Source organism: Aedes aegypti, chromosome 2, assembly GCF_002204515.2.
Source record: "Aedes aegypti strain LVP_AGWG chromosome 2, AaegL5.0 Primary Assembly, whole genome shotgun sequence".
Classification (NCBI taxonomy): Eukaryota; Metazoa; Arthropoda; class Insecta; order Diptera; family Culicidae; genus Aedes; species Aedes aegypti.
Window position 1 is genome coordinate 220,096,601 of NC_035108.1, and position 23,881 is coordinate 220,120,481.

General features: G+C 35.2%; 1 protein-coding gene across 9 annotated transcripts in view; it reads left to right on the plus strand.

The window, feature by feature from the left end:
• The window catches only part of LOC5569573 (potassium voltage-gated channel subfamily H member 8), a 187,111-nt gene that overhangs the window by 106,430 nt on the left and 56,800 nt on the right, over positions 1-23,881 (plus strand). For all 9 annotated transcript variants that reach the window (XM_021844060.1, XM_021844061.1, XM_021844062.1 and 6 more), the window contains 3 exons: positions 10,494-10,657; positions 10,951-11,155; positions 22,280-22,459. In XM_021844060.1, the coding sequence (XP_021699752.1) occupies positions 10,494-10,657; positions 10,951-11,155; positions 22,280-22,459 (549 nt within the window). The remainder of the gene's footprint in view (positions 1-10,493; positions 10,658-10,950; positions 11,156-22,279; positions 22,460-23,881) is intronic.

Here is a 23,881-nt window from a genome sequence, read left to right on the forward strand (position 1 = left end):
CTTGCCGAGTTGGATAAATACGCCGAGTGCTAAAAAAATTGAGTTTTGCAACGAGTTGCATACAACATTTTTTGCTATTATGAAAAATGCAGTTTCAGTTGGATTATTTCCAGGAGCACAATTAAAATTGAAAAGAAAATCTACATGAACAGCCATGCGTAGAAGCCCTCGGTAGTTTCAATCAGGTAGGCTGTGATGCAATTGTGTCTATGACCATAAACGTAAATGTCACCTTTTTTTTCGCTTCACCCAAACTCAAATGGATCTTGGTTCTTAATTCATGAAAGGGTCAGGTAAAACGCCGCTTGCAGTTTTCGTCTGTGTTGTAGGTACAGTTATTTATAATAGGTCAAGCTTCCTACACAAACCGTGTAGGAACACGAAGTTCCAGTCAGTTTTGATCTGGCTCACCTACCGCCTCTACGTTCACTGGATGAGCCGATTCCGCATCCGTATGGCTCATCAACGGATACAGATCATCCGATGGATATAAAATCGTAAGCTTATAGTAATTGTAAGTCATTGAGAACCACAGAGCAATTCGATGAATTGAGTATGAAGAGTCATCGCGATGACAAATTGGCTGCTCCCAAAATAGTACTGAAAAGTGCTACTTTTCAGCACCGTTTTGAGTGCTGAAAAGTAGCACTTTTCAGTACTGTTTGTTCTGTTAGGAAAAGTAGGCCGTTATGCTATTCAAACTATTCATGAAAAGTATGCTAATATGATACGGAATTGCAAAAACTATATTATCCTATCTAATTCTGAAACTATTTACACTAAGCTTTTCCTGAATCGTGAATTTGTGCTTAAAACTAGAGGTCAGCTTTTGAAATCATCTGTAAGTAATAAAAATTAGGCCTAATTGAACTTAAAAACTAATATGTACAATACTGCCCATAAAGGCATAACTGTCCCATATTGAATTAGTAGGCATTGAGAAAACAGCGCTCAAAGTTTGAAGTTTGCATTTTCATACAAATGTTTATAATTTTCTGGTAAATTTTTGAATGCAATATTCATTTAGCTCCACCACACAGAACATTCATTTTGCTAATATTGATCAGTAAAAAATATAAAGTTGAACATTATTCTTGTTTTGCAGATGTTATTTGGGTTCAAAGTTCATATAGAGACTGTTATGCCTTTATTTTTCAATATGGGACTGCACCAACTTCATATTTTTCCACAACATTTTCAAACAAAGTGTATAAATTATTATATGCATAGTGAAGTGTATATAAAAACATTAATATTGCGATGAAAAAAGGTGTTGGTTCGAAAATCAATATGGGACAGTTATGCTTTTATGGGCAGAATACGATTGTAGCAAACGCCTATTCACGAGGGTTATCGATACGATCCTTCCAAACTCTATAAAACGTGCACTAAAATCGTAAGTAAATTGTATACTTTTTGCGTATCAGTTAATAAAAATGAACTTTTTAGCTTGAAGCTTACATTACCACAAAAACGTGTTTGCTGTCGAGATTTAGTGACAACCCCTCCGAATAAGCATTGTTCATTAAAAATTTATTTTTTGTACCAGGAGAACAACCGGTAGACAATTTTATGCTCTCTCAAAAAACAAACACGAAAGTTACACGTAATACTCGCGAGTGGATAATAATAGCAGAGGAAAAAAGACAATACGATCAGTCCAATACATGCAATCGTATATATAAAAGCTTGATAAACGATCTAAACATCACTCCTAAAATAGAATCAGAATTACCCAATCTCGATTGGGAAAACATATGGCAAAATATGAATCATGGATTTTTATCCACTGATGGTAAGCATGCTATGTTTATCACACTCAACGACATTGTACCATATAAAGATAAGTTGCTCCGTAATAATGTTCGTGGAACGGTTTCAAATTTATGTGAATCGTGCGGAGAAATAGATTCGTCCAAGCATCGTATCAAAGAATGCGTTACTTCGAAGAAAGTATGGACATGGGTAACGCAAGTAATGAACAACAGAATGCGATTAAAAATCAATGATCCGGAAGAAATGATATGTACAAAAATAAATAAAAAGGCACCAAATCAAAAAGCAGGGCTGTATCTGTGTACAGAAGCAATGGCTTACAATTTGTTACATTTCGGTTCAGGCTCACTTTACCATTTCCAAAGTATAATACGTGATAAAAGATGGAATAACAGAAAACTGTTTAAAAACACATTTTGATAACTTTATGAGCATTTGTTAAAATTAGTTGTAAGTATTGTAACGTTTTTATAGGTCTCAATAAATAAACAGTAAAAAAAAAGGTAGTACAAAGGATTTACCGTGGGTAGATACATTCGAAATTAAAAGATTCGAACGGCTTCCCGACGGATTAAAATAAGTTTGTGAATGAGCATGATTATGATCTTCCTGATGGGTATGATGATTCTAATCAAGCGATCGTTAACTGAAAAATGAGCATTGTTCGATACTCTACCAGGCAAATTCCGGAACGACCGTTATCGTAACGGATATTATCTTCATCTGCCTGGCACGAGGTACAATGACTTTTTTGCGTGAAGGACAATTTCCAAAAATTGGACTTATGATTAGTCCCACAATTAGAGCATATGAACTTGGTGGTATCTTCCTTCATGGACAGACGTCCTTGCGTGAGAAGAACCTCCACAAATCATGCATTTAGCATCCATGTGGACAATTTTTTGTACCATGACCCCACTTTTGGCACCGACGGCAAAAGAGTGGGGTTCTGGTAATTTCCTCCAGGTTCTGGAAATGTTTCCATGTCACACGGACATCGAACAAAAAGTTTTTCTTTTTCTAAATCTTTAACATTATTTAGTTCTTTTTTTTTTTTTTTTTTTTAAAGTGAACTAAATATATTCTTGAGAAAGCCCTTTCCGAACAATGCAGATTGGGTTCTCTTTTCATAATGATTACTTGGACTGGAGAAAATCCAAGTAAATCATTTATACCATTTTTGATCTCTTCAGGTGACTATAGTCTCTGAGAGACCTTTCAAGACAACTTGGAACAAACGTTCAGTTTTGTTATTATTATTATTATGTTTTATTTAAGACACTTTACCATTTGTCATGGCATTCGTGTCTGCTCAGTTTTGTCGTCATAAGTTAAAAACTTGTGCTTCATCTCTTCAAGATGTTTGAGAAGAAGTTCGCGATCTTTAAGAGTTTCCGGCAAAACGCGACAGTCTCCTTTCTTTGCGATTTGGAAGGAAACATTGATTCCCTAATGGAGTTCAAGATCTCTGCCTAAATCCCCCAAATTCGGAACAACTGATCACGATAGGCGGCACTCTTTGCTTCCTCACTTGAATTTAAAGAGCCTGGGCTAGAGGTTTGGTGTTCGGAAAATTTGTCTAGAGCATCGAACTGATTGCTCATTTCGATACAATTATTCATTTCACCCTTGGAAGAAAGTTCGCATTCCGGAGAAACGTCCTATCTTCCATTTTTTCCACGTTTAGTGACAGTTTTAAATCCCACTCTTTTGGAAGGAAGTTGTTAATTCAGAGGTTCACCCTTCCTTTTGTTTGTTGTTGATACCATGTTTAGTAAATAAACGGAAGAAGACGTGACCTCCTGAGAGATTTTTTCCCAAGACGGTGTCCAAGAAGGATTCCCACCGCTAGCTTTCGCCAGCGGGTCCAACGAAAAATCGAAGGCACGGGTCCAAACAAGGATCGTAAAGGGATCAATAGTAGAAAAAATAGCACTGAAAAGTACTGTTTATGTAGCTCTGAAAAGTACTGTTTTATTGCTTTAAGTAGTTTTTAAGAAAACTTCCAAGAGCATAGAGAATTCGTCTACGCACAGCACGAAGGTACGATGCGCACTGTTTTTTTTTATTTGTTTGTCCCATAAACCCTCTTCGATTGAAAAGAAGGTAGTGGTTCCGGCAGTTTTGATACAAAAAATACCAATAAAACCGAGCAGTGATGCGAGGGCGGAAAAAAGTCGAAACATTTGCTTCCACTATTTATTCTCGAAATATTTTTGTATTTTTAACCGATAATTGAATAGTCTTTTCTCAAAATGTTATGGAGATTGAGTGGAAATTTAAATTTTATAGCATTTTAAAGAACATGACCAAAGTACCTGTATGTTTTGCTCCTTGGTAAAATATATGAATAAAACCAAATTGAATTCAACTTAAAGACACTACACGTTAATGCTTCCAGTGGGGTATTTGCCCTTTGAAGGAAGCACCACACTAGACAACGGACTAGCATGCAACGCCCAGTGGCATAGTCAGAAAACATTCCTCTCGAAAAGTTTTCGGCCTGAGGCGGGAATCGAACCCACGCTCCTTAGCACGATGCGGCTAAATGCACGGCTACGAAGCCACACAGTTAGTTTTTAAATATTAGCACACACTCGCGCACATATCATACTTAGTTTCGCTAAATCTTTATCTCATCTTGCGCAACCTATTTTTTTAAAGTGGATGCCTAAATACTGAGCACGGTCGTATATAATTGAGTGTAATGAATATTGTTTTTTTTTTGGGTGCCTATAAAAAGGCATATTTGTTTTAAAATCATTTATTAAAATACTAATATAACGATACTAACGGATTCTATTTTCAAACCATTCACTGACTGGGCTCAAGTGTTGTATCACATGTAGATTGTAGATAATATGTTTATTTTTATTATCTTTATTATCGAGAATTTCAGCCATTGGCTGGTTCGTCTCCGCGTAGATAACATAGAATTCTGATAGATGAAAAAATCTACGATAAATTATTTTAAAAAATACACAATCTGGTCCATCAGAGTAAAGAAACTTCATTAGAATATGAGAAATCTTGAGATTTTTTTTCCATCTTTTGTATGGAGAGGAATCACTGTGTACTGGCATGCCAGTACTTTATCATTTTCTACCATAAAAAAAAATTATAAACATACATAAAAAAGGAATTTAACTACAAACATACAATCTGATATTTCAATTATTACTTTTATTACACTGCGGAACACGTTTTTGTCTCAAGCACAAAAATACCGATATTTACTCAACTAAGGGTTGCCCAATCCATTGCCCTTTTCAAAAATACCATAGTACGTTTAGTTTTTGAGATATTGGCTGTGTAAATGTGAAATTTCAGCTGTTTCAGCCAAGTTAAGTGCAAGTTTGCCACATAATTCAAACTTCATGTGTATCAACTTATCTATACTTATACTTATCAACAATGTTCATCATATTCTCGATGCTCAAACATTATTTTTAATGGTTGAGAAAAGTTTTGTGAAACGAAGAATTTTGTATGGAGATTGCAAGCACGTTGAAAAAAAAAAAAGTTTGATAAATCATGCTTTAAATTGAATGTAAACTTTAAAAACAGTGTTTTGTACAACTTTGGCGACTTTTGGCTTGAAATTGTGACGTGCTGGATTCAGCGATCCCAAATCTACTATAAACACAGGTTGATCCTTGAGACACGCAAACATTTAATTTTTGTTACTCTGTGTTATTTTGGCTTTTCGAATCCACTAAAATAGTTTGTACACACAGCTTCATATAGACATGAGTTTTTGTAGCTTTGAGAAGTAAAATTGAAATGATGTGAATATGTCCAATCCATGCTGTGGTTAATGTTAATAGATGTACTTTCTAAAATGAAGTTATTTAAAATCTGGCTCTTCTGGACCAACACACCATGTGTTTTAAATTTTGAAATATCTTTAACATCATTTTTTTTTTGCTGATTTCTGCTTCATTTTATCAAACTTGACATCACACAAAGATGCTTAGGATTACGAAGCTGCTTTACGTGTCACATAATTTGCGAAAAAGAAGAAGAAATGAGCACAAGTGCAATTTAACAGAATGTTTTTAAATAACACACATGATATAGGGTGTCCCCAAAAATATGGGCACGGCTTTGATAACGAGAGTCTTAATATTTTTTTCAAGCAAATTAATATGTTCATATTTTTGTGTTTTTCCTAGGGATATTTCAAGTGCTGCTTGTGAAAATTTGGTTTGATAAAATAATCTTTTATATTGATATTTTTTTATTATAGAAAATCGATTCTTATCTAACCAGCACATATCCTACTTTTATATTTTTGATTCTTAACTATTCATTGATGTTTTTATCAAAATCTTTAGATGGTATGAGTTCAAGTACATTGTATCTAAGATGTTCGACAAGAGTTTTTGTTTAAAATATTATTTAGCTTTGTTAGAAAACATTTGTCAAAAAGATAAAATTCTAAAAAAAATATTAGTTTTTCTCTCCACTTAATATCCCTTTAGACAATCATAGCTTTTTAAGTATTTTCAATATAAATATAAATAAGTTATTTCAGACTTGCTTACTTCAAATATCTATACTATGAATAGGCAACAAAAATTTTAGATTTTTACATGTTTACAATATTAGGACTTACATGTTTTACAATATAAGGACTTGGTTTTCACCCTTTAATAAATCGACGACAGCTGAAATCGGATTTTTAGTTACGATTCAAATTTCATATACTTAATTTGATAATTTTCATTGAATTAAGTAATAATCTGATCTTTTATCACATTGGCAATGATTAATAATTTGTTTCAGATTTAGTACGTCCACTTCATGAATTGGGGCAAGTTGAAATGTAAAGTTTCAAATAGAATACAAATAAAAGCTAACAGATTCTCCTTTTCTAAAAGCTTGGTCCATTTGTTAACTTTATGTTTCTTTCATCAAAATATTGATCATTAGTTTAACACATTTAAGATTTTGATCATTATTTAATTTCATTATGATACCTGGCTATTTCATCTTACCTCAGCCGTTTCAACTTGCATATATAAAGCTCCAAACACAACGTGAACAGCGGCACGGTACAACGGCAAAACAGCAAGCCCATCTTAATCTATACTCTACTTGTCAAGTCCATGTTGAATCTGATTTAATCGACACGGATCAAAACATTGACATGTCATTCAAATCGGTGTTGCTGCTCTTGCCGTTCTTGCCGTGTTTGACCCAAACACAATGTGAACGGCAGCACGGTACAACGGTAAAACGGCAAGCCCATCTTATTCTACACTCTACTTGTCAAATCCATGTTGAATCTGATTTAGTCGACATTGATGAAAACATTGAAATGTCATTCAAGTCGGTGTTGCCATTCTTTCCGTAATGCAGTTGCATTGTGTTTGACCCTTTAACGCGATTTGTGCAAGCCTGATAGGTGGAGTTTTTACAAAGGTAACACCATGAACAAACAGATAGCGAAAAAATCGCTCAAAAAACAAAATCTGCTCTTGATAAGTGCAAGAACGAAATGTGTGAAAACCAGATTTTTATCTGCACTAGTCTTGATATGGTAGTATGATAAAGTCGTGCTCATACTTTCTGGGACACTCATTATCTTGGTCCAGAAGTCCTCGATTTTTTACGAAACTTGCAAAATTTTGTGGAACTTTGTTTAAGCATGCATACAACATGGCCAACTCTGATATACTTTAGTATCTTATTTAATTATAAGCAAGGGTATTGTGTGCAGTGTGTTTCGTATAGCCTAAGCAAGCGGATTCGGTTTTCGCACCGCCACACAGTGGCGCATCTCCGGACAAAACCTCAAAAATTCATGTTCTCAAAGTCACTTGTTAATGTTTTTTATAGACTTCTATATTATTCAGTGACGGTTCCTCAAAATTTGAGAGCGATCTGTTTTGTTTTCGATTTTTGGCAGCATCTTAAGTGCAGGGAAGTCAGCAAAAATGGACTGCTTATAATTCATCAACTATGGTTTACCTATCAAACTTCAAACAGCTGTATCTCAACGAAATCATAATCGATTTAAGCTCAATAGGCTTCATTCGAAAGCGTAGTCTTCATAATTTTCTACACATTGAGATGTTACTTGTAGTGAAAAAATGTTTATCGAAATCTTTATCCGAAATTTTGATAAATTTTCAAAGCTTCGTCCGTTTTATGTGAAGTGTTTCGGGAAAATGAGTCGCTCACTATGAAGCAGCAAATCATTTATGCTTTTTGAGGTGCAACAGTTTTTCTCGCCCCTCTTTGCCTTCTTCTTCTTTCTGGCGTAACGTCCCCACTGGGACAAAGCCTGCTTCTCAGCTTAGTGTTCTTATGAGCACTTCCACAGTTATTCACTGAGAGCTTACTATGCCAATGACCATTTTTGCATTTGTATATCGTGTGGCAGGTACGAAAATACTCTATGCCCTGGGAAGTCGAGAAAATTTCCAACCCGAAAAGATCCTCGACCGATGGGATTCGAACCCACGACCCTCAGTTTGGTCATGCTGAAAAGCTGCGCGTTTACCGCTACGGCTATCTGGGCCCCTCTTTGCCTCTGGAAATGAAAATTCCATTTTCGTTTTTAATTCAAATTTATCTATTTCATCATTCAAATCAGTATAATGTGCCATAACCCGTTTAAAACTTTACTGAATTTACTAATTGTTCGAAACAATAGCAGTTTTAAAATTTGGTTTTCTTAACATTGAGTTTTTAAACATTCTTACATTTACGGTTTGAACAATTTTCACCTTATTACCAAACCTTCACTCACACCAAAAATGTTCAAAATTATTATTGAGCCAATATTTCAAAATATAAAATAAAAACTGTTGTATTTCAATTTCCGACAGATGCTGAGAAATAAGAAATTTTGTAGTTAAGAACTTGAATATGTTTGTAGTTATGTGAAGAGAAAATTTCAGCTGAATAGCTCATAACTCAAAACTAGAACATGTCAAAGTTAACTATTTTGTATGAAAATTGGTATGTGGTCGTCTCGTACAACACTGTACATACCGTAACTTCTTGTGTAGTTGATCTGAGAAGAGAAGTTAATTCGATTGAAATTATGCAATTTTTGTGATTTCGCATTATTTAATAAATCAAGAGTAGCTTGAATTTCTTGAATTTGGTTTGAAATTGAAGAAATTATTGGTTAATTCTTGAAGCGTTCTCCTCCAAACAATCGACTATCTCCAAGGTCATATGAAGTGTCTTTTGATAAACTGTTCCCTTAATTCCAGGTTTGGTTTTCTGAACCCGGCTTCGAATTTACATTACATACATTACATACATGTTCATTTCCAGAGAAAAAAAATCTTTTCGTAAACGTGTTTCCAATCAAAAAAAATTAAAAAAAATACTAATCTTCATTTTACAAATTTATCGATTTATCAATAATATTTTTTTAGATTTGATTCAGATTCAGTGACCTCATGTTTAGTGAGTAGCACATCTCTTTATAGGGTGTCTCAGAAAGTATGGGCACGACTTTGATAATGAAAATCATAGTACTTTTCCAAACAATCAAATATTTTTATATATTTGTATTTTTTATAGGCTATGTCAACCAGCATCTGTGATAAATTTGTTTGATTTAATAATCGTTTACATTGAAAATTTTGATTTTAGAAAAGCAATTCTTATCTGGTCAGCACAGATCCTACATTTTGTTTTTGTTGAAAAATAACTAGTAAAATACCTTTTTATCAAAATCTTCCGCCGTGTTGAGTATAAATACATTGTATCATGGATGTTTTACATAAATTTTTGTTTGAAATTTTATTTGGCTTTGTTAGAGAACAATTGTAAAAAATGTAAAATTCGAAAAACCTCGTATTTTTCTCTCCACATACGACAACATCGCGAAGTTATAACTCTTCAGGTATTTTCAATAATTAGAAAAATAATACGTTCCAGAATTACGAAAGGTTAATCCTTACTCTCTTGGACAGGTTACTTTAATTTTTTATATATCCATGTTTTTACGTAAATATAAGGATTTGTTTTTTGACCATTTTCAAATCGCCACTGCTGAAATCGGATTTTTAGTTCCAATACAAATTTTACACGCCTAATTTTAAAATTTTAATTTGAATAAGTGATAGTCCGATCAATTACCATATAGTCGCTGATAAATATATTTTTTTCAGATTTTTACTGTACGCACTTTCTGACATAGAACAAATTTTGTAAAACAAAGTCGCTCAAATATAACGCGATTTGTGCAAGACTGCTAAGAGATGCTTCAAAGAAATGTTACGTAATCAACACATTAATTATTTATTTTTTCATTAAAAAATCGCAGTCTACTCTTGTTGGGCACAGTAATCAGATGTGTGTCACTAGTTTTGAAATGGCATTATGGTGAGCTCGTACCCATACTTTCTGGGACACCCTATATGTTTGAAAATTTATCGTAGTTATTGACCAACTTAACAATGGAATCAAAATCTTCATTTCATGATTTAAAAAACTTTTTTAGTTTACTTCTTTCGATATGCATCCTGTGCTGGGCTTAAAAAATAATATTTGTACGACAATACATGCATTCACATGCACCTAATTTTACGAAACGTCAACTACCGCACAGTATTTGTCCTTATTGCAAAAGCCGATGATTAAACTAATTTAAAGTAAATGAACTAGCAAGTTTTACCCCATCAAGTTACCGGGCATGTATAGCTTGCATATAATAATTATTTAATCAATTATCAATGTCTTTCCAGATATTCTAGTAAATTTTCGCACAACGTATGTTTCCCGTAAAGGCGAGGTTGTATCAAATTCTAAAAGTATAGCAGTTAACTATCTACGAGGATGGTTCATGGTTGACCTGTTTGCCGCCCTGCCGTTTGATCATCTCTACGCTAGTAACGTAATTAGTGGGGAGGTAAGAGATAACTTAATTATAATCCCTGTCTTGTTTCTAGATTTGAAGATTCAATTATGAAGATTTGCCTACACATATACAAACACCAAGAAGTCACACCATTCTCAGTCGATTGCATTCAAGTACCAACATACCTACTACCCATTGATATGAAGGTCCTTGTGAAATACCCCAACCACCATCACTATCACCGATATTAGCCGCGCTCCGAAGCTATGATACTAATTAAGTTTTTCTTCTCTTCCTTTTTATCCATTTTCCCATGTTTATTTCATTATGATCTTCACGCACAGGAATCTCACATTCATTTAGTCAAATTAACACGATTATTAAGGCTGGCACGATTGCTTCAAAAGATGGATAGATATTCGCAATACACGGCTATGATTTTAACGCTGTTGATGCTATGCTTCTCTTTAGTTGCACATTGGTTGGCTTGCATTTGGTATGTGATAGCAGAGAAAGAAAGACTCGTTAATGACCAAGACTGGGACATTGGTAAGTTTAATCGTTTGTTCGTCGATCGCTGTTCCTTGTTGTGTATTTAATGGGTCTTCTTTCCGAGATTAATTGCTATAATCGATATATTAAACTGTTTAATTAGACTACACGCGCTCATCGTTATTGCAGGGAATTTATTTGTTCAAAGTTAACTAGCGCCAGACAGCAGGTTCTCGTTATTACGCTCTAGCAAATAATGTTTTGACGTTGTGCTTGTGTTTTCTCCCGGTTTTCTCCTCTTCCGTACCAAATGGTAAAGTTTTGATACAATAATAATTGATAATAATAAAAAAATAATTGAGTTTGTAGCTCTTATTCTTCTTGGCATTAACGTCCTCACTGGGACAGAGCCTGCTTCTCAGCTTAGTGTTCTTACGAGCACTTCCACAGTTATTAACTGAGAGCTTTGTTCGACAAACTTACCATTTTCGCATTCGTATATCGTGTGGCAATACGATGATACTCTATGACCAGGGAAGTCAAAAAAATTTAAATTACGAAAAGATCCTGGACCAACCGGGAATCGAACCCAGACAACTTCAGCATGGCTATGCTTTGTAGCCGCGGACTCTAACCACTCGACTAAGGAAGGCCCCATAGCTCTCATTATAAAAGCCAAACACAAAAACGGTTTAAAACATTTTTACTTGATCCATGAATGATTCTATGTGATAAATTATATTTTGAAAAGAAGCATTCTTTTCATGGATAAATTGACTGGCAGTTCAGCGCAATTTCAAAAAGCGTTTTTAATAATGAATGACAGCATACAACGTGCTGCCTCAAGCTCAGTTTTATAGAAATGACAAGAAAAACGATTAACCTTTACGTTACCGACCTCCGACTAAGCATTTTCAAATAACTGCCATTTTGTCAATTTCCATTCGATTTTTTTTAAACCACGGTCAGTTTACTTTAAAAAGGTTCCAATCATTTGATAGTAAATGGATAATGCTGTATTCGGAACCATGCTGGAGATATTCCGGGTTGTAGTGGGGTCAAGAAAATGTGATTATTTTTCTATTTATCGATTGATCGATTGTCATCATTTCAACATAATTTGAATAATGTTTTCCGCCAGGGTTAGTTTGGGGACATTTCCGTTGCATGTCCAACACCGCGCGACGTCTCAATCTTAACCTTCGGGCTATCGCGCTGTTGTACTTTGTACAGTTGTGATTTATATGCTATCATTTTGCAACAAAGTTATCTATCTACACCAAACCAAAATGTTTTCCTCAAGAATCTTCTTAAGAACAATACTCGACAGTTTTTATTTACAGTATGGCCCTTTATAATACGGTAAAATCAACAAATGTACATTAGGGTGCGGCTTATTTTTAAAAAGTTCTCAAAACCAAAAATTCGTGTGCTCTACTGAATTCAAACTACATTGAAAAAGAAACCTCAAAATCTGAGCCAAAAATATTAACATTTAGGGGTGGCGCAAGCGTCTTGAAGGTGAATTTTCAAGTTATAAAAAATAAACTTCAGTGAAGTAAACATAACTTTGTTATTTTTCAAGTGATTTTAAAACTTTTAGCATCAATACCTTCAAAATTAAATTTACGAAAACTTTGTAGAACATCAAATTTGTCTAAAATCAAAACAAGTTTTAGTTAAAAGTAATTCATTCCAAATTTTTCCTCATTTTACTAAAAATTTCAACTTTGTTTGACCATAACTTCATGATTACTCAACCGATTCTAAACCTTTTAACATGCTTTTGAAGCAAATTTAGTTGTTTTCAAACTGTTCATACAACACATTTCACTAAAAAAATGTCTTGACCAAGTTAGTCAGCAAAAACTGCACAAAAACATGATTTTTTAACGAAAAATGCCAGTTTTTTCAATTTTTTACCGGTTAAATATTATCTCTAAAGCTGAGACTGGTTTTTCTCATTTATTAAACCTTTGAGAAGGACTTGGCAACAGTTTTTAAATAATTTTGAAACAAAACTATGTTTGCATATGTTAAAATATATATGCACTATTCAACTCGTAATGAAGGCAAGATGCTTTATAAATTTAAGTTTTATAGAAAAAATTCAATTTCTGGCGAAAAACCTTGAATAATCAAAAGAAATTTGTTTTTTTCATTAAAAAAATCATGTTTTTGGTAAAAAACTTAGGCATAACCATTCTGAGAAAAATGTGTTGTATGAACAGTTTGAAAACAACTAAATTTGCTTCAAAAACATGTATAAAGATTCGGAATCGATTGAGTATTCAAGAAGTTATGGTCCAACTAAGTTGAAATTTTTAGTAAAATGAGGAAAAAATTGTTTAAAAGTATTTTAAACTATGACTTGTTTTGATTTTAGACAAATTTGATGTTTTACGAAGTTTTCATAAATTTAATTTTGAAGATAATGATGCTAAAAGTTTTGAAATTGGTTGGAAAGTAACAAAGTTATGTTTACTTCACTGAAGGTAATTTTTTATAACTTGCAAATTCACCTTCAAGACGCTTGCGCCACCCCTAAACGTTAATATTTTTGGCTCAGATTTTGAGGTTTCTCTTTTAATGTGATTTAAATTCAGTAGAGCACACGAATTTTCGGTTTTGAGAACTTTTGAAAAATAAGCCGCACCCTAATGTACATGGAAGTCGCATAATAATGAACGCACTATATACGGTTAAAGGAAACTACAGTTTCAAATCGTTATATCTCAAAATCCAGATAATATAGGTCTTTAGTAAAGTTGTTCTGAAGTTGAAGCGCTATTTGATGGAACCTCATTCAATTCGGAATTTGACCGCTAGGTGGCACTAGAGGGCATGGAAGTTTTACTTTTGTTTTGCTGATATCTCAGGAGCCAGTCCATTTAGAAAGATGGTGTCTTCGGCAAAGTTGTTTAGTATGTTAAGAACTATCATTGTTCAAGCTAGTTAATTCAAAATGTTGCCACTAGGCGGCACTAGTGAGCATGAAACTTTTGTTTGCAGATATCTCAGGAACCTGACCACTTAGAAAGATAGTCTCTTCGGCAAAGTAGTTCAGTGGCTCAATGGCTATCATTATTTGAATCAAAAAATAGGATATTTTGCCACCAGGTGGCGCTAGTGAGCATTAAATTTTTTTTTACGGATACTGCAGGATCTTGACTTTTAGACAGGCACCTTCGGCAAAGTTGTTCAGAAGCTCAGGGATTATCATTATTTTACAAAATCTCGAACTTTAAGGATTAAACAAAGAAAGAATTTGAGCTACTGAACAACTCTGCCGAAGACGCCATGTTTCTAAGTGATCAGGCTCCTGAGATATTTGCGAAACAAATAGTTTATGCTCACTAGCGCTGCCTGGTGGCGAAATTTTGAATCAATTAGCTCAAACAATGATAGTCCTTGAGTTACCGAACAACTTTGCCGAAGACGCCATCTTTCTAAGTGGTCAGGATCCTGAGATCCGCGAAACAAAAGTTTCATGCTCACTAGCGCCGCCTAGCGGCAAAATCCCGAATTTCATGGCTTAAATAATGATAGTCCTTGAGCTACTGAACAATTTTGTCGCAGACGTCATCTTTCTAAGTGTTCATTCTCCTGGGATATTCGCAAAACCAAGGGTGTTGTACAAAGTACAACGCGCGACAACTCGCGCTACAAAAATTCGCGCGACGACCGAAAGGTTAATAATTCGAAAGAACATGTCAATAAATGAAAAATTCGATTGAATTTTGATGGTTTATTTCTCTTGATAATCACGGCCAATGAAAATCCGTTTAAATTTCTCAGATTTACTTTGAATTAGTTGACTTATACAATCAAAAAGGCGTAACTCCAAAACGGGCCCTACGATTTTTTTAGATTTTTCCCAGACATGCAACTAAGCTATAGAAAACGAATGGTGAGCACAGATTTGATGGAGATTTTTTTTCCGATAATAACGGTCAGAGGAGTACCGTGATTATATGAAGCTAAAATTTTATACATCTCATACCACATATTAGGCGAACTAATGTTCGAGGTTACGGCTATTAGGAGAAATAATGTTCGAGGTTACGGCTTTCAGTATTCAATAAAACTAAAAAATGGCTTATTGCTTACATCCGACTTTTCGGAAATATGTATTGTGCCTTTTTCAAGAAATTAGCTGTGTTACATTTTATTGTTTTGTCCACAGCACAGGCAACATTGGTTCACCAGCTTAAAACGAATTACCCGTTCGGGTACAACAAAAAGTGCACAAATAAAGGTGGCGCCAAAACAGGCATCTGCATTTCAGTTCTGCGACCCAGATAGTTTTCGGATTTCTGCGCCCGTACAGTACCGGGGAATTCGTTTTAATTTTCTTTTTTAAAAATTTAACCCGAGATTCCGTGAGAGCATCTGCTTAAAATTCTATACCAAGCCCGACTAGTACTATTAGTTATGGTTATGAATTATTTGAAAAATCGGTCCTTTGTTTCTTGTTAAAATAAGGTCCCAGATTTTGTGTGAATTCAGCTTATAATTTTGGGAAATTCTGCCTTTTTAAATTTTGAGTCGTTAGAGCAAATAGATTTATGGCTATTTCACAAATACTGATTATTTTTCAATCATTTTTATCACAATCTCTGAAAGCTGGCAACCTTGGCGAGTGCTAACCAGGCACAGACACATAAATACTCATTACTCAAAAACAGTCATACGAAAATTTTTCATGGGATTATATTGAATTAAATATTCGATTTTTTCAACTGTTTTGTGATTGGTTTTCGAGGTACTCTACCATTCGGCGTATTGACTTTAGGGGTGATGGTTTTCGGAGTAATAGAGTAATGTAAATGTTAAAGGATCTCGTCATTCATGTTTTTATTATATAAAAGCAAAGTGAACGAGAATAATATTTGAAAAGATGACGGCATAAAGTAAGAGCTATGATCCATAACGTAAATTAAATTTAAAGTACACTATTCATAAGCCCACCCAGCGTGCCACATAACATTCATTTGGTGGGTTTTTAATGATGCTGTCTTCAAGCTTCAAGTGGGTTTAATTAAATCCTGCCTTGGCACTAGAAATACGTATGCACATTTCGTTCTCTTTGAAAGCTAAAGTGGTGGCGTATTTACCAGCGTTTTGCTGCAAATAAGCGTGCGTTCAAATAAAAGTTTCAATTGGGATTTTAGGGGGGCTGAGTTTGTTATTTCGTGAGCTGCATGAAAAATTGATCGAAATTTTATGTTTCCATAATAATCCATAATTTTAAAATATATTTGAATAATTTTGAAGATTTAAAGAATTTTAAATATCGGATCGGATCGATAATTGAAATTTGTCGACTAATCTAGACTCTGGTCCTTACACGAGAAAGGAATATCCTCAAACAGTGAGTACCATTGGCTTTGTTTTCGTAATAGCTGGGGAGTGAAAAATTAAATAAAAAAGCGGAGATTCAAATTGAATACACAACGCCACTAAATTTATGCAGACTAAGGTGCCGTCCATATATTACGTAATGCTCTAGGGGGAGGGGAAGTAGGCTCAAACGTTGCGGCTCAAACACATTTTTTTTTTCATGCAAAGACCGTTGCGGAGGGGGAATGGTCGAAAATTGTACATTTTAGCGTTATGTCATAAATGGACACTGCCTAATTTCATTTTCATTTATTTTAACGAATAAATTTTGTATTCAATCTCACTATGGCAGCATTTCGGCTTTAAAAATTGCCATGTCATGGTAATAAACTTGCAGCAGGTGCGAATCCAACATAGAAGTTGCAGCGTGACGTCATGGTTAATTGATTCATAATATTGTGCTCTGCAAGAAAAATCCACGGAACGCGATTATCGGATTACTTGAATTTCAGAGTTGCGTTTGAATGAGTTACATGCATGCTCCTATTTGCTACTCGCACATGCGCTACAGTCTATTAGGGTGGGGCTTATTTTTCAAAAGTTCTCAAAACCAAAAATTCGTGTACTCTTCTGAATTCGAATCATATTAGTAGAGAAACCTCGAAGTTTGAGCCAAAAATATTAAAATTTAGAGGTGCAAGCGTCTTGGAGGTGAATTTTCAAGTTATAAAAAATGGCCTTCAGTGAAGTCACCATAACTTCGGTAATTTCAGCACCATTACCTTAAAAAATATTTTTTTTTGAAAACTTTGTAGAACACCAAATTTGTGTAAAATCAAAACTAGTTACAATAAAAAGTAGTTTACTCCATTTTTTTTATTTTACTGAAAAAATATCTTTGTTTGATCATAACTTCATGAAAACTCAATCGATTCCAAATCTTTTTGCATGGTTTTGAAGCTTATTTAATTGTGTTCGAACTTTTCATACACCGCATTTTACTGTTTTGACCAAGTTATTCAACATTTTAATTTTTATCAGTTAAACAATATTCTTAAAGCTGAAACTGGTTTTCCTTATTTGTTAAACCTTTGAAAAGGACTTGACAACATTTTTTAAATAATTTTTAAACAATGATATATTTGCACATGGTAAAAAATACACTTTTCAACTTGTATCTCAAACAAAATGCTTTAGAAACATAAGTTTTATATGAAACATGTAATATTCGGCAAAAAACTTAAATAATCCAAAGAAATTCGTTTTTTTCTTTAAAAAATCCTGTTTTTGGGTAGTTTTTGTTGCAAAACTAAGCAAGGTCCTTGGTTCGATTCCAGGTTGCCGCGAAAACTATTTTTGTTTTCAAATTTCGGTTCTATGACGTAAACTTATGAATTTCAATCCAATTTCTTGTGGCGGTTCCTATGTTTATCGATAGTTCGTTTTCCTGAGTGTAGTTTGTTTGGCCCAATGTCACCTTCTCGAAGGGGTGAGTTTGGGCCAATTTTCAAATGATTCCTATTTAAAGGAAAATAATCAGATTTCAATTATTTGTTCAGCATTTGCAACGTATTCTCATATTTAACCGAACATATCAAGTCAAATTGCGAAAGTTATTTAAAAATAAATGAGAACTTACGCATTTTTGGCCAAATCTCACCCGCAACGATGGTATTTGCAAACTTGTTTTCATTTTTTTTTATGTCAAGAATTTCACCGTGAATTGAACTATTCACTGACAAGCTGAATGGCTCGATATGGTTTTGGTCTGTAAAGGTTGCTGCTCTTGAACGCTCTATCACCAAATTATTACCGAGAGAATGAATGGTATTACAGTCCAACCTCTTTTTACGACCGTTTTTTTTTTTACCGACGGTTCGTTTTACGACCACTTTTTAACGGCCGAAATTCAGATTAACGACCTTTTTATAAATGACCAATATCTTACAAACTATTCAAAATAGAGGATCATGATGTTCAGCAAAGTTGTTCAGTAGTTCAAGGGCTAGCACCACCATCACTGAATTGCGGAATTCTACCACTAGGTGATGCTAGTGATCATGAAACATTTGTTTTGCGGTTATCTAAGGATCCTGGCCACTTAGAAATATGGCGCCTTCTGCAAAGTTGTTCAGTAGCTCAAGGTCTCCCTGCTCGGACAGTTAATTACGGATTACATGACCCTATTTGATACATGGCAGCACGCTTCAACGAGCACTATCACCTCTTCGATTTCGGCTTGACAACTTCTACATTTCGACAACGGATTGAACGAGTGTTACGCGAGGAAGAACGGGAAGATATTTTATATTCGTTTGACGCATTTTTAAAGTGTTAGAATTAAGTTATTCGTTGTATATGTCTTCAATATGCGTTTCAAATAGTTGATTATATTTTTTTTTACTTTAATTGTTCATTAAGACAAATAGTCAGATGAATTGACAAATATACAAATACAAATACAAATAAAAGCTATGAGATTCAAAATTTTGCCACCAGGCGGCGCTAGTGAGCATCAAACTTTTGTTTTGCGGATATATCAGGATCCTGGCCACTCAGAAAGATGGCGCCTTCGGCAAAGTTGGTCATTAGCTCAAGGACTATCATTATAAAAGCTATGAGATTCAAAATTTTGCCACCTGGCGGCACAAGTGAGCATGAAACTTTTGTTTTGCGGATATATCAGGATCTTGACTACCTAGAAAGATAGCGTCTTCGATAAACTTGCTGAGAAGCTCAACTTTGCCCAAGACGCCATGTCTATGTAGTCAGGATCCCGCAAAACAAAAGTTTCATGCTCACAAGGCCGCCAGGAGGCAAAATTTTGAATCGCATAGCTTGAGCTTCTGAACAACTTCGCCGAAGGCGTTATTTTTCTAAGTGGTCAGGATCCTGAGATATCCGCAAAACAAAAATTCTACGCTCACTAGCGCCGCCTGGTGGCCAAATCTCGAATCTCTTGGCCAGGATAATGATAGTCCTTGAGCTACTGAATAACTTTGCCGAAGACGCCATCTTTCTAAGTGGTCAGGATCCTGATATATCCGCAAAACAAAAATTCTACGCTCACTAGAGCCGCCTAATGGCAAAATTTTGAATCTCATAGCTTTAATAATGATAGCGCTTGAGCTAATGAACAACTTTGCCAAAGACGCCATCTTTATAATTGATCAGGATCCTGAGATATCCGCAAAACAAAAGTTGCATGCACACTTGTACTGCCGGTGACGCAATTTCACTTAAGCAGTGTTGCCAGCTATGACAAAATTTTGAACCCTTCATGAAAAACTGGATTACAGTTGAAGAGTATTGCTATGTTGCTAAGCATTCTATTTTTCTGTTCCGCTCAAGTTTTATGGTTTTGATCTTTTCTTTATTCTTCTTGAACAGTGCTGCCAGCCACATGAACATTTGTGATTCGGCCGACTGTATAGCACGCAACACTTCCTTCAACTTTGGTGAACATTCGGTACCGTCATCTTTGAAATTTTTTGGTATTTGCATATCACACCCCCATAAAATTGGCTCCATGGGGCAGGACACTAGATCCAGTATTAAAATATTAATATTTATGAATGATATTAATATTGATATTGAGAATATTATCAAGTATGCATGGAGTTTTGCTGTTTGCCTGTTGCCGGAATTGCCAAGGCAAATCGATTATTTATATGAAAAAATAAGTTGTGTTTATTGTCAGTTCGTCTCAGATCCATATGGTCATGAATTACCTTTTAGCCAAAATAAAAGAAAAGAAAATATGTTCCTGAAGTATTATATGTGTTGGAGTAATATCAGAATCTATACCTGACAGGTCTCTGCAGACCAGGATATTCCCCATACTACCACTAATAAATTCAGTGATTAGAACATCCTCACCTCCATTCTCTATATTGAACAAAATATATGAGAAATGCAACATAGACCACACTGCTTGTATGGCTAGAAAAAGACTGACACCTTGTACGATGCATCACATTCGGTGAAGCATGATTTTCATCAATGCCCCACATCTTTCTACGATTTTTGGACCATTCCGCAACGCGATACCGATACAATTTGTCTCACTGCGGTATGTCAGATCCGCAAGACATACAATCCACGATCCCTAGCCGCTTGTTTATAAGCCCCCTACATTGTCTTAAATTTTAGATACTTCTGTCAGATGTCTTTAGGAAAATCTTGGCTATCTTGATGATATCATAAAAAATAATATATATTAATCCGTATTAACGGATATTAATACCAATATTAATGAGTGTCTTACCCCATGATTGGCTCTTTTAATAACAATCGAGCAGTGTTGCCATCTATTACTAAAATATGAAAACTTGAACGGCCATTTTGGAAAGTTCCCAACCCATGCTTCAACTTTGCAGAATATCTCGAATCAGTATTTTCGCATATAGACGTTGCATTTTTCAAAAACATAATTATTACCCAAATTTTTTTTACGACCCCCCTATAACGGTCATAAAAAGAGGTTGGGGTGTATAAAAAAATCGATTGCGATGTCCCAGGATTTATTTTTTTTTTGTTTTTGAATATCACTCTCCGAATATGGTTCGATCAACTAATTCGGATCAAAATCCAAACCTTGCCAGTAATTTTTAAGGTTCATATTCTTCTCAGTGTACGAGAAAATCAGAATAGACCCTTTTCAAATCTACTCACTTTTGATTTGACACAATTACATCATGCACTGATTGCCTGTAGAACAACAGGAGTGTTGCCAAAATAGTTAACCTATTAAAAGACGTATATTTTATATGTTTCTCAGTATTTTGAAGTTTATGCGCTACAATCTTCAAATAAGGAAGGCATTGAAAGACTCAATTATTACCCATGCATGCTTTGTTGCATAATTCCAATAAATTAATTAGTTGTGTTCAATCTTTTCTGTGAATTCAAATCGTGAATAATAATTACACCGAATATGGTTTTCTGGCAACCTGGTGCAGTAATAAAAAGTGATTGCCGAGGAAAACAAAGTTCATTAATTTTTACTTCTGATTTGAAGCATAAAAATTAAGTATTTTCTAGTGCTTTATAGACCAATCAAAAGTTTAATTGTGCATAAGTGATCGGTGCGTAGATTTTGTGAAAAAAATGGCATTGGAGCGGAGAATTGGACCTTTCGAAGTGGTGAGTTTTTCCTAAGCTGTTCTTGTGTTGTTCTGTTCGGCAGCTCACGAATGACGATGATTTCGTAAGCATTTATTTCATTTAATAATAAAACCCATGTTATATAATATTTTTGTCAAGAATGTGATTTATATGGAAGATTATATTTCAAGGAACATGTTGAGTACATTGAAGGTAACCCTTGTTCCGTAGATAAATTCTAACAAGGTTGATAAGTTAGTGTTGCCGAAAATACCCTCAGGGTGCCGAAGCCATCATTTACCCTATATAGGATATGCTTGAATTAACACTCTAGTTTTTCTGCATACTAAAGGTGGGTCTCTGATTGTATTTATGATACCGTCCTGTAGGAATCGTAATCTACTTTAAAATTACTATTTGGAGTCAAATTAACTAAACATGAGTCATGTCACAATATAACGGCCTGCTGCTAGTTCATCACCGATAGAGCCTAATCGTTTAGGATTATTCTGAGCATATTACATAAATATTTTCAACTGCTTGTTATAGTGTAGTTCTAATAGAGAACAGTAGACATATTTATTTGATATAGAATAAACCATTTAGGCTTCCACCTAATAAAATATGAAACGCATTGCACTGAAACGTGTCGAACTGTTTTCACCACTCAACCATTCATGCATATTTTATGAATCACCAACTTGATTTACCTCTTCTGCTATTCGCCCACAGGATGGATTCATACGTTGGCCGAGCGATTGAAAATCCCAGTAACGAATGTTACACACGGCGAAGCATATATAACATCGCTCTACTTCACATTCACCAGCCTGACGTCCGTCGGGTTTGGAAATGTATCTCCCACCACAATCAGCGAGAAAATCTTCAGCATCGTGATGATGCTGATCGGTGGTAAGTGATTTGATACACGCGTTTTTTTGGCCGTGTTCTTCGCAGATTCTATGATTGTCGCGTAATACATTAACCATTTAGTATGAGGAGAATCGAGTGATGAATGTTGTGTCTCGTACATTATACATTAAGTGCGGTAGATTAACTTGACAGATTAAATTATGTGTGAAGAAGTGTGTTAAATCATGATTTGAAATATTTAAAGAATACACCGATGCTCAAATTTCGCTGGCATAGACTGGCATTTTAAACTGCAATGTAATCATGTGTTGGTCTATGCAATATCCACGGGTCCGGAGTGATTTATGTAGGTCACTACATCCAATTTGGTATAAATTACCCCATTTTCCTTTTTCGCAAACATTTTTCCAATCAATTGATATGCAATTGATGCCAAATCAACATGTTTTCGATGTTTCAGCTACGAATCTTATTTTCATTTCATTTATTTAGTTAACATCTAAACAGATAACACTGAATCAACAATTTCACGCCACAATACTTGGTTCGTGGCCGCATCTCTACATCCTAGCTTGCTGCGATCCACGCCTTCTTGTACCAACCGGATACGAAGCGAACACCAGCTGCCTCCCTGCCCATCGTATCCTTCCAGCTTTGGCCACCTTCTGGATACTGAATTCGCCGTAGAGTTGGGCGAGCTCGTGGTTCATCCTTCGCCGCCACACACCGTTCTCCTGCACACCGCCGTAGATCGTCCTAAGCACCCGACGTTCGAAGACTCCAAGTGCTTGCAGGTCCTCCTCGAGCATCGTCCACATTTCATGCCCGTAGAGGACTACCGGCCTTATGAGCGTTTTGTATATGGTACATTTGTATCGTTGTTGTTTTTGTAGGTATTTGTTTGTAACGTTATTGTTAGCCGTCAGCAAAAATACAAGGTAGACGAACTTGTTGACCACCTCGAACGTATCCCCGTCTATCGTAACACTGCTACCTAGGCGAGCCCTGTCGCGCTCGACCCAACAGCTAGCATGTACTTTGTCTTGTACGCATTCACCAGTCCAACTTTAGCTGCCTCGCGTTTCAGGTATACAGGCCGCCTTTTCAAATGTTCGGCCGACAATGCCCATATCATTCACGAAGCAAACAAATTGACTAGATCTCGTAAAAATCGTACCCCTGCTGTTGAGCCCGGTTCTCCGCATAACACCTTCTAGCACAATATTGAATAACAGGCACGAAAGTCCATCACCTTGTCGTAGTCCCTGGCGGGATCCAAACGAACTGGAATGTTCGCCTGAAATATTCATACAATTTTGCACATCTTCCAACGTCGCTCTACGCGATCGATACTATCGTATGCCGTCTAGAAATTAATGAAAAGGTTTCGTTCGGACCTGGTATTCACGACATTTTTGGACGATTTGTCGTACATTCTTACCAGCAGCTTTATTGCTCTTG